This window comes from Bufo bufo, chromosome 4 (genome assembly GCF_905171765.1).
Source record: "Bufo bufo chromosome 4, aBufBuf1.1, whole genome shotgun sequence".
NCBI lineage: Eukaryota > Metazoa > Chordata > Amphibia > Anura > Bufonidae > Bufo > Bufo bufo.
In genome coordinates, this window is record NC_053392.1 from 596,887,767 (window position 1) to 596,900,470 (window position 12,704).

General features: G+C 45.3%; 2 protein-coding genes across 17 annotated transcripts in view; one reads left to right on the forward strand and one right to left on the reverse strand.

The window, feature by feature from the left end:
* Window positions 1-5,929, forward strand: part of LOC120999545 (oocyte zinc finger protein XlCOF7.1-like) — a 795,896-nt gene extending 789,967 nt beyond the window's left edge. For all 6 annotated transcript variants that reach the window (XM_040430517.1, XM_040430516.1, XM_040430518.1 and 3 more), the window contains one exon: window positions 5,043-5,929. In XM_040430517.1, the coding sequence (XP_040286451.1) occupies window positions 5,043-5,785 (743 nt within the window). In that variant the 3' untranslated portion in view covers window positions 5,786-5,929. The remainder of the gene's footprint in view (window positions 1-5,042) is intronic.
* The window catches only part of LOC120999536 (zinc finger protein OZF-like), a 2,085,412-nt gene that overhangs the window by 1,427,771 nt on the left and 644,937 nt on the right, over window positions 1-12,704 (reverse strand). The window lies entirely within an intron of this gene.

Genomic DNA, 12,704 nt, shown 5'->3' on the forward strand with positions numbered 1-12,704 from the left:
ACTGCAAGTAGATTATACAGTATAAATTACTTCTGCTCACAGTTCTTATCCTGCAGAACTATGTCCTGGCTGGACAGTTGTGTACCTGGCCTCCGTTGGTGCAGGAACCCACCCTCCGAGCCACTTGAATGACTGGCCTGATAACCGTGAAAATGATCCCTCTTCCTCCTCCTCCTCCTGTGCCACATCCTCTTTCATCATCGCCCGAAGCGTTTTTTCAAGGAGACATAGAAGTGGGATAGTAACGCAGAGGACTGCGTCATCGGCACTGGCCATGTTGGTGGACTACTCGAAACAGTGCAACACGACACACACGTCCCGCATGGAGGCCCACTCGTTGGTGAAGTGGTGCTGTTCCGCAGAGCGACTCACCCGTGCGTGCTGCAGCTGAAATTCCACTATCGCCTGCTGCTGCTGCTGCTCGCACAGTCTCTCTAGCATGTGCAAAGTGGAGTTCCACCTTTTGGGTACGTCTCATATGAGGCGGTGAGCGGGAAGGCCGAAGTTACGCTGCAGCGCAGACAGGCAAGCAGCAGCAGGGGGAGAACGTTGAAAGTGCGCAGAGACGGCACGCACTTTCTGCAGCAGCTCTGACATATCGGGGTAATTTTTCAGGAACCTCTGCACCACCAAATTCAGCACATGCGCCAGACAAGGGATGTGCGTTAAACCGGCTAGGCCCAGAGCTGCTATGAGATTTCGCCCGTTATTGCACGCCGCCGGGTTTGAGGCTCAGTGGCACCAACCGCTCATCTGTCTGTTGTTCCATGCCCATCCACAACTCCTGCGCGGTGTGTGGTTTTCCCCCCCAAACAGATGAGTTTCAAAACAGCCTGCTTTCGTTTTCCCTGGCTGTGCTAAAATTGGTGGTTCAGGTGTTTCTCTGACCGGATGATGAGGCGGTAGAGGAGGAAGCGGAGTAGGAGAAGGAGGCAACAGAAGACAACGAGAAACATCCTGCAATCCTCGGTGGTGGAATGACATGCGCCAAACTGCTATCCGCCTCAGGCCCAGCCGCCACTGCATTTGCGCAGTGTGCAGTTAGGGAGATATAACGTGCTTACTGGTCGACTTATCTGTGGTTATGTGGACACAGATGGCGTTGCGCAGTGCACACCTGATTTTGTCTGCCACTTGCTTGTGCAGGGAAGGGGTGGCTCGCCTTTAAAAGTAGTGGCGGCTGGGAACCACGTACTGTGGGCCAGCTACCGCCATAAGGTTTTTAAAAGTCTCCGTCTCCACCAGATGGAATGACAGCATTTCAAAGGCCAGGAATTTTGAAATGCTGGCATTCAGGGCCAGGGATTGCTGGTGGGTAGGGGGGTACTTCCTCTTTCTCTCCAGTGTTTGGGGGATGGGCAGCTAAATCTTCCGTGGGACAGTGTGGAGATGCTTGGTGGAGGTGGTGGTGTTGCTGCCACATCCTCTGTTTGCGGGGAGGCAGGTGCCACTGTCACTCCAGAGGGGGAGGAAGAGGCCGAGACTGCAGCAGAAGAGGGAGAAGGAAGAGCCTGAGATCTTTTGTGGTTTTTGAGGTGTCTACTCCACTGCAGCTCGTGCTTTGCATTTAGATGCCTGGTCATGCAGGTGGTGCTCAGGTTTAGAGCATTTAGGCCCCTTTTACACGTGACGGATTAGGTCCAGATGCGTTCAGTGACACTCGCACCATTTTGCAAGCAAGTTCAGTCAATTTTGTTTGCAATTGTGTTCAGTTGTTCATTTTTTTTCCACGGGAGTGCAATGCCTTTTGATGCGTTTTTCACGCGCGTGATAAAAAACTGAAGGTTTACAAACAACATCTCCTAGCAACCATCGGTGAAAAACGCATTGCATCTGCACTTGCTTCCGGATGCAATGCGTTTTTCACTGAAGCCCCATTCACTTCTATGGAGCCAGAGCTGCGTGAAAAACGCAGAATATAGAACATCCTTTGTTTTTCATGCAACGCAGAACTGATGCGTGAAAAAAACGCTTGTGTACACAGACCCATTGAAATGAATGGGTCAGGATTCAGTGCGGGTGCAATGCATTCATGTTGCGCATTGCACCTGCGCGGAAAAGTCGCTCGTGTGAAAGGGGCCTTATGCCTCGCTTTAGGCTCCAATTACACAGTGTGCAAACCACTCGCGTTTTGTTGTCAGTACATTGTCTGAAGAACTGCCACGCCAAGGAACTCCTTGGAGCTGGCTTTGGTGTGCTCAGTCCCTGGGTGCGGTGGGCAGTAGTAGGCATACTGGCTAGGGGATGGCCACTCTGCTTTTGCACCCTGCTTCCTCTTTTGCTGTGTGGCTGGCGCTGTGTGACCACCACCTCTTCCTCCGAACTGCACACGTCACTCGCATGACCTTGATTCAATGTCTAGGACCTCATCATCCTCCACATCATCTTCCACCCACTCCTCACCACTGCCCTCCTTGCCGGTCAACACTGCAGAAAGTCGCAGAAGTTGGCACCTGTGTTTCGTCGTCATCAGAGAAACAATGCCAAACCTGAAACATAAGTGGTTGGGCATCAATGCACTCGATCTCTTCTACTTCTGGGACAAGGCTAGGTGGATGGGCCAGGAAAACCTGCCAGCAGTCATCAAAAAGCATAAGAGACTGCTTACCTGATTTGCAAGGGGGGGAAAGACAGAAGGTGAAAGACAAATGCCCATGGGCTGCAGGTGCCAACTCTGCGCTTTCAGCAGGGGACCGGGTGGGAGACAATGTGAAGGAACTGGAGGCACTGTCAGCCACCCAGTCTACTACCGCCTCTATTTGTTCTGGCCTCACCATTCGTACACCGGTATTCGGGCTTACAAAATAACGCTGAACGTTCTGTCGCCTACGTGCACCTGTGGAAGGTGTTTCATTTGTGTGTGTAGCTGGCACAGATCGACCACGTCCTCTCCCTGCAACAGGAGCTCCACCAACACCAGCAGCACCACGACCAGGGCCACGTCCCTTATTTGATGCTCTCCTCATTCTTTGAGGTCACCCACCGTACTAACAGACGGATTAACTATATTACATTCCCTGTCACGTTTGCAGTGCAGGTGTACCTAAAAAAAAGGGTACATGTCACACACCAATGTCACAGACGCATTAGGCTACTTTCTCACTCGCGTTTTGGGCGGACCATCATGGATCTGCAAAAATGGATCTGTTGCAATATTACAACCGCATGCATCTGTCATGAACGGATCCGTTTGTATTATCTGTAACATAGCCAAGACAGATCCGTCATAAACTCCATTGAAAGTCAATGGGAGACGGATCCGTTTTCTGTTGTGCCAGATTTTGTCAGAGAAAGCGGATCCATCCCCATTGACTTACATTGTGTGCCAGGATGGATCCGTTTGGCTCAGTTTCGTCAAGCGGACAGCAAACCGCTGCAGGCAGCATTTTGATGTCCGCCTCCAGAGTGGAATGGAGACTGAATGGAGGAAAACTGATGCATTCTGAGCGGATCCTTTTCCATTATGCATTAGGGCAAAATGTATCCGTTTTGGATCGGTTGTGAGAGCCTATGACGGATCTCACAAACTGAAAGCAAAAACGCCAGTGTGAAAGTAGCCTTAACTATATTACTGTCATGACCGGCGTGCCGATCACATACGTGACGCAAGGGGAGGGAAAAGGGAAGGCCCTGTCCAAGGGAGAGGGAAAGATGGTGACCCCTAACTCACCTTGAGGCTGGCACCTGACTGCCCTGACGTCCGTAGACGGGTTCCTCACCCGTACGCCGACCACGTGCCTAAACCCTGGCTTTCCCTAAGATGAGCCCTACGTAGTGAATAGGGCGGTGGGAACACTAGTCCGCACCACTAACACTAAAGGAAAACACCAAGGGGAGGACAGACAACACAGACAAAACATACAATCCCAGGTGGGCGACAACAGACAACAAAAGCCCAACAGGGATCCGGAGGGTAACGCTCTGGAACAACAACCAGGAATCTCAGCTACTCAGCTCCAGTGGGTCAGTATAGAAGTCCAGGCAGGAAGCTCTATATCTGGCAACCAGAGAAGTGGGAGAGGGGAATATAAGGAGGTTGGGAGTGCTGGACAAGAAACAGCTGAGGAGAAGGAGCTACGGATCCCTGAGTGAGCCAAAAAGGGTTGCAAGGCAAACCCAGAAAGCTACCATTAATAAACAGCCCTATCTTTATACATAGAGCGCGCAGCCACCCGCTGCGACTTCCTGACCCCGGGTATAACTGAGTCAGACGTGGCTCTTGACACCCTCGTGACAATTACTTTCCCTGTCACATATGCAGTGCAGGTGTACCTCACACAAAAAAATGGGTATATGTCACCCACTGAACTAACAGACAGATTAACTATTATATTTTTGTCAGGGGTACAAAGATGGTGTATTACACCCACAAAAAAAAATCTCTATAGGTCGCCCACAGAATTAACAGCCAGATGAATTGTTATATTTCTGCATCAGGGGTGTAAAGCTGGTGTATTGAACCCACAAAAAAATCACCATAGGTCACCCACAGAATAAATAGCCAGATGAGATTCCTAACACTGTCCCTCACTTTAGCTGCCTGCTTCCTGTCCCTGCAATACTCAGAGCTGATGGGCGGTGCTACACGTGATCCAGCTTTTATAGAGACTGGGTCACATGATGCACCGGCCAATCACAGCCATGCCATTAGTAGGCATGGCTGTGATGGCTTCTACGTGTTCATAGCTTAAAAGCTTGTTGATTCGCTACCCTGCAGCCTTTCAACAAGCTTTTTTAAATGCCCGAACACAAACTTTTCCAGAAAAGTTCGGGTTCGGATCCAGGTACCTGAACACGCAAAGTTCGGTACGGACGCAAACTTTACAGTTTGGGTTCGCTCAACACTACTGGTGACCTAACATCATCATCTACTGGTCTATTGTTAGATTGTTATCTGTTTTCCCATAGTCAGTTGATAATTGCATTTTGATCCATATCTTGTAATTTGAATGGAATTTTAAATATATAAATGTTCTAAAATATCAATATAATCTTAAGGTTATATTATTTAAAATAATACAAAGTAGTTTTATTCTTTGCAGTTGACTGTACCAGGAGCTCAGAGGAACATCTAATATCTTCAGATTTTAAAGCAGATGATTGTGGTGTCACAGAAGATACACATGAAGAGCATGCCATTATACAAGATGTACCCTTGGACTTTAAAAGCAAAGATCTATCATCTGATCCTTTGGATGGTTTCCGATCTTCTGATTCATCACAGACTGTTAAGCAAAGTTTTGTACATCAAAGAACTGACACAGGGGAGATGTCTTTTTTATGCTCAGAATGTGGAAAGCATCTTAACCACGAATCACATATTGTTATATATCAGAACATTCGCACAGGGGAGAGGACATATCCATGTTCAGAATGTGGAAAGTGTTTTAAACGTAAATCCCTTCTTGTTAAACATCATAAAATTCACACAGGGGTGAAGCCATATTCATGCTCAGAATGTGAGAAATGTTTTATCCGTAAATCACATCTTGTTCTACATGAGAGAATTCACACAGGTGAGAAGCCATATTCATGTTCAGAATGTGGGAAATGTTTTAGTGATAAATCACATCTTGTCGTACATCAGAGAATTCACACAGGGGAGAAGCCATATACTTGTTTAGAATGTGGGAAATGTTTTAACCAGAAATCATCTCTGGCTACACATCAGAGGATTCACACAGGGGAGAAGCCGTATTCATGTTCAGAATGTGGGAACTCATTCACACAGAAAGTACTTCTTGTTACACATCAGAGAATTCACAAAGTGAAGAAGTCATTTTAATGTTCAGAATGTGGTAAATGTATTAACCATGAAGCAGATCTTCTTACATATCACAGAGGAGTCACACGGGGCAAAGCCTCTTCCATGTTCAGAACATGAGAAATGTAATAAAATTGAGGCAAGTGTTATTACACATCAGAGAATTCACATGGACGTAGCCATTTTCGAAGCCATTCCACAACACAAATCACATCTTAAACATTAAAGGGAGCCCGTCACTAAGAACCTCACTGGTACACCAGGCCTAATAATTGTAGGGCTAGCTCAACTGAATGTAATGATACTTTTCACCTGGTGATCTGAAAAAGTCATTTTGTTTATATTATCTTTGTATTTCCTTAATATTTTGAAGGGTTAATGGCTCAATTGTAGTCATCTGGTCAGTTGATGACCTCTTGCTGGTTTATGACTTTACATTCTTTTTCTGACATTGGGAAGGGCGAATGGAGGATTATGGGATTTTTAGACTCTGTCTTGCCTTTGAAGCCACATGGATTGGATGGAGGGCAGGAAACATCTGATAATGTTATCTGTTAACCATATGATTGGATAAAGGAAATATAGGGTGCATTTGTCCAGGGAAAGTTTTAAAAACCCACCTGGATATACAGTCAGGTCCATAAGTATTGGAACATCGACACAATTCTAACAGTTTTGGCTCTATACACCACAACAATGGATTTGAAATTAAACAAACAAGATGTGCTTTAACTGCAAACTGTCAGCTTTAATTTGAGGGTATTTACATCCACAGTTACAGGTGAACGGTGTAGGAATTACAACAGTTTTCATATGTGCCTCCCACTTGTTAAGGAATCAATAATAATGGGACAGAATAATAATCATAAATCAAACTTTCACTTTTTAATACTTGGTTGCAAATCCTTTGCAGTCAATTACAGCCTGAAGTCTGGAACGCATAGACATCACCAGACGCTGGGTTTCATCCCTGGTGATGCTCTGCCAGGCCTCTACTGCAACTGTCTTCAGTTCCTGCCAGGGGCGTAGCTAGAAATGCATGGGCCCCATAGCAAAAAAAAATTATGGGGCCCCCCCCCTGTGCCATCCACAGATCCCGCTCCCCTAAATAGTGCCATCCACAGATCCCCCTCCCCTAAATAGTGCCATCCACAGATCCCCCTCCCCTAAATAGTGCCATCCACAGATCCCCCTCCCCTAAATAGTGCCATCCACAGATCCCCCTCCCCTAAATAGTGCCATCCACAGATCCCCCTCCCCTAAATAGTGCTATCCACAGATCCCCCTCCCCTAAACAGTGCCATCCACAGATCCCCCTCCCCTAATCAGTGCCATCCACAGATCCCCCTCCCCTAAACAGTGCCATCCACAGATCCCCCTCCCCTAATCAGTGCCATCAACAAATCCCCCCTCCCCTAAACAGTGCCATCCACAGATCCCCTCCCCTAAACAGTGCCATCCACAGATCCCCCTCCCCTAATCAGTGCCATCAACAGATCCCCCCTCCCCTAAACAGTGCCATCCACAGATTCCCTCCCCTAAACAGTGCCATCCACAGATCCCCCTCCCCTAAACAGTGCCATCCACAGATCCCCCTCCCCTAAACAGTGCCATCTACAGTATCAGGTGCCTCTCTCCCCCCCCCATGTGCCAGTATCAGTTGCCAACCCCCCCAGTATCAGGTGCCAACCCCCCTCCCCCCATGTGCCAGTATCAAGTGCCCCCGCTCCCCCCATGGCAGTAACAGTCGGGTATTAAAAAAAAAAAAAAAGAAACACTTATACTTACCTCCATGTCAGCGATGCGATGCAGCCTCTTCCTGTGTCCAGCCCTGTATGTCCATATATGGAGTCAGTGCTTGTATTTCAGAAAAGGTTTCTGCTGGGATTCGAACCCAAGACCTTCTTTATCAGAGGCAAAGCATCTAACCACAAGACCATAGGAGATGCCTTGCTGCTGATTGAAAAAAAAAAGGGACTTCTACTGTTATAGCTGGCTAAGTGTACATCTATACACATGACAGCTGCTCATATATAGAGATATAGCAGAGCTGAGTGTGCTGGGACAACTGTCATATAGAGATATAGCAGTGCTGGGTGTGTTAGGGCAGCTGTCATGTGTATAGATGTACACTTAGCCAGCTATAACAGTAGAAGTCTCATATTTTTTCAATCAGTTGCAATGCCTCCTTTATGGCTATGAGGGTTAATGCTTTGCCTCTGATACAGGCTTTTTTAGATGTCATTTGGCAAACTCTAATCTGGCCTTCCTGTTTTTGAGGCTCACCAATGGTTTACATCTTGTGGTGAACCCTCTGTATTCACTCTGGTGAAGTCTTCTCTTGATTGTTGACTTTGACACACCTACACCTACCTCCTGCAGAGTGTTCTTGATCTGGCCAACTGTTGTGCAGGGTGTTTTCTTCACCAGAAAAATAATTCTTCGGTCATCCACCACAGTTGTTTTCCGTGGTCTTCCGGGTCTTTTGGTGTTGTCGAGCTCACCGGTGCGTTCCTTCTTTTTTAAGAATGTTCCAAACAGTTGTTTTGGCCATGCCTAATGTTTTTGCTATCTCTCTGATGGGTTTGTTTAGTTTTTCCAGCCTAATGATGGCTTGCTTCACTGATAGTGACGGGTCTTTGGATCTCATCTTGAGAGTTGACAGCAACAGATTCCAAATGAAAATAACACACTTGAAATGAACTCTGGACCTTTTATCTGCTCATTGTAATTGGGATAATGAGGGAATAACACACACCTGGCCATGGGACAGTTGAGAAGCCAATTGTCCCATTACTTTTGGTCTCTTAACAAGTGGGAGGCACATATGCAAACTGTTGTAATTCCTACACCGTTCACCTGATTTGGATGTAAATACCCTCAAATTAAATCTGACAGTTTGCAGTTAAAGTACATCTTGTTCATTTCATTTCAAATCCATTGTGGTGGTGTATAGAGGCAAAAATGTTACAATTGTGTCGATGTCCCAATATTTATGGACCTGGCTGTATGGCATTCTAACAGGGCTGTAGCAACCTCCTGGGCACAAAGATTTTCGGCCTTTGTAGGGTCACTACCTGGAAGAGGGCCCACACTTTCACAAAGCACTACAAGTTAGATGTATTTGCAAATGAGGATATGGCCTTTGGACGCAATGTCCTATGTGCTGTAGTCCCTCCCTAAAATAATTAGTTGTTAATTCTGAGAATGTGCTATCATGGCGATGACTGGGAAAATGAGTATTACACTCACCGGTAATCCGGTTTCCTGGAAGTCTCCATGACAGCACATATATCCCAATATAAACCAGATTACCGGTGAGTGTAATACTCATTGATAGAGTGCAAACATTGGTGGAGAGTGCAGTATGTGAGGGGGGTGGGCGGAATGGAGAGCAGTCAGGAGGCTGTGTGTGCGTGGTCATGGAGGTGCATTCTGTGTGATGTAAGGATACTCTAGAGAGAGCTGTTCAGGATCACTTTCTGGGTCTGGGGTTTCAGGATGAGAAAGTGGGTCAAAGGGAACCTTGCGCATCAGTGGTATTCATATGCTCGTTAAAGATTATCTGGCATTGCGATACAGCTGCCGATTACCTGATGAACGAGCAAATGCTCATTCATCGCGTAATCAGAGTCTTTCAATGGATTTCAAAATAATAGTTTGCTGGCAGCAGATTGTGCAGGGTAATTGGCACTCTGCTGTCAGCAAACAGTGATTCAGTATGGGGACGAGCAATGGCATTAGCGATCACCCCCTCCTCCCATGGCTGCATGTAATAGCAGCAGTCTCCTCCGCTAGATAGCCAGGAAATTGCTGTGAAGGAAAGATCCTGTATGGGGATGAGTGATGACATTAGTGATCACTGCTCCCTACACTGTGGAGGAGATCACTGCATGTAAATGTATTTCCTCAACTAACGAGCAGGCAATTGCTGGGAAGAAATGCTTCCCTCACGATAATCGCCTGCAGAATCTCCAGGTGTAATAGGACCCTTCATGAGAAAATGTGATTTAGGGAGCAGGCTTTGAGCAGCATGAGGTGAAGTTTTAGTCGATATGGGGTGCAGTTTGTGAAGGGTGTGGGCACCCAGAGCAGTTGTCCGGCTGTGTCATGTAGTGGGTGCTTAAGGGGTGTAGTCTGTGAAGGGTGGCTTTTAGGGAGTTGTAGGGAGAATTAAATCATGGTATGTACATGTGGTCTGAGATGTGAGGGGTTGCCTCGAGATCAGAACACCGTTCCAACTTTTGGCTACAGGATGCAACTGCCATCTGTTGCATAATACTGCAAAACATGGATGCAAAAGGTTGACGCTAGATGTGGAAGCCTTCATAATTAAGGTTTACAATGAGTTCTCCTGCAGTGCTAAGCATGTCAAAGAACTAAAGTCATGCTTTGAATTTCTTGCTATGGGATATCAAAAACTTTTACGCCATGTACCAACACGATGGCTATCGTTATTTACGGCTTTGGATCGGTTGTTGAAGAATTGGCCAGCTGGGAAGATGTACTTTATTAAAAAGGTAAAGAGAACTGTCCACGTCTCATTTGGGATTTTATCAAGTCTCAGGAACATGGTCTTAATCCAGAATCGGAAACTCACAATCCATGAGTGTTTCCTTTTTTTTGTTCACAATTTTATGAATGTATTTCAACCTGCCATTTTAAAACTGGAGAGTGACACTATGCAGTCGACTGAAATCTTTCATATTCTTGATGAAGTTCTTAACAATCTCAAATCGGGGATAGCAGAGAATGTTTTTGGCTTCAGAGTAAACCAGGCACTGAAGAATCTTCCACCAAGTTCACAGTAGGCATTAAAAAAAATGCTTTTGAAGTGTACAACTCAAGTATACTATATCTGGAGAAGCAATTTAATTTTGGATCAGATTCCTATTTAAAGAAAATCGCCATTATTAGTCTAAGGGCTCTTTCACACTTGCGTTCTTGTCTTCCGGCATAGAGTTCCGTCGTCGGGGCTCTATGCCGGAAGAATCCTGATCAGGATTATCCTAATGCATTCTGAATGGAGAGAAATCCGTTCAGGATGCATCAGGATGTCTTCAGTTCCGGAACGGAACGTTTTTTGGCCGGAGAAAATACCGCAGCATGCTGCGCTTTTTGCTCCGGCCAAAAATCCGGAACACTTGCCGCAAGGCCGGATCCGGAATTAATGCCCATTGAAAGGCATTGATCCGGATCCGGCCTTAAGCTAAACGTCGTTTCGGCGCATTGCCGGAGCCGACAGTTAGCTTTTTCAGAGTTGTTACCATGGCTGCCGGGACGCTAAAGTCCTGGCAGCCATGGTAAAGTGTAGCGGGGAGCGGGGGAGCAGCATACTTACCGTCCGTGCGGCTCCCCGGGCGCTCCAGAGTGACGTCAGGGCGCCCCAAGCGCATGGATCATGTGATCACATGGATCACGTCATCCATGCGCATGGGGCGCTCTGACGTCACTCTGGAGCGCCCCGGGAGCCGCACGGACTGTAAGTATGCTGCTCCCCCGCTCCCCACTACTACTATGGCAACCAGGACTTTAATAGCGTCCTGGGTGCCATAGTAACACTGAACGCATTTGGAAGACGGTTCCGTCTTCAAATGCTTTCAGTACACTTGCGTTTTTCCGGATCCGGCGTGTAATTCCGGCAAGTGGAGTACACGCCGGATCCGGACAACGCAAGTGTGAAAGAGGCCTAAAACCTAAACAGACTTTTACATTCAACAGTGTATGTGAAATTCTGAATATGTTTAACATAGATGTTGATGGTGATAAACTCTTCAGTGAGTTCACTATTCTTCAAAAAATTCTGCACTCATTGGATCCTGATGAAGAACATTCTGTTGACCAAAGATGCTCTGCACCCAATCTTCAGAAAATAGTGGAATGCGTTTTGGTGATTCCGGTAAGCAATGCATTTGTGGAGCGTGTCTTCAGTGTTATGCAAAACCTTTGGAGTGATGAACGAAACCGGATGTCCTCTGACTTGGTGAAATCGGAAATCTTCATAAAATTCAACTTTGACATGTCTTGCATAGAAATGTATGACTTTGTTGTTAATAACAAACAACTTCTGAAAGCTTCAATGTCCAATTCAAAGTACATATGGAAGAAGAAATAAAGTGTAAGTTTTTTATTTGAATTATATTTTGATGTGTAGGGTAAATGTGATATATAGCCAAGTATACATGTGGGGTTTAATAGTAGCTTTTTTTTTTCCACAAAAGCAGCTTTTAATTTTTTTTTTAAACCTTGTGCATTTACAGTAACATTCTTTTTTTTTTTTCAACCCGGGATGGGTTGTCATTTGTTATTTTAATATTTAAAAAGCACTTTATTTAGAGTTTATTACTACTGGATGTAGTATTTTTGCATTGAGGATTCTTATGTATCAGGTACACTTTGTTCTTTAAAATTTAAAAAACATATTTTGTTTTAGTACATAACCTGGGTTACTCTTTTATTTAAAATGTATAATTTATTGTTGCATTTCAAGGTTCAGAAATAAAAAAAATCTGTTACTAATTTGTTAGATTGCCTTCTGTTACTACTTTTATAAAACTCTAAAGGATACAGTTGTATGTAACCAAATTCTTGCCTTGTAAGGAGAAAAAGTTTACTTTTTACTCATTACATACAATATATTTCCTTTTGTATAGGTAATAACATTTCCTATATAAAGAGTCCGTCAACGCACAAATATTGTATTTTTAAGTACAAAATTTGGAAAGTTGTGATTAACTCCATATGTATTGTGATACCTTGTGATTACCTACAATATTATTTAATTACAAAATATGTGCATAGTGTATACTTTACCCAAAAATTGCCGCGAGGTGCTCAGATCTAAATAAAAAATAAATTCTCTTTAAAAAACCAAAGCAAGCAAGGCACTATTTCAGAAAACGCCAAAACAGTGTCTGGCAACATGCATCTTAACAGTGAC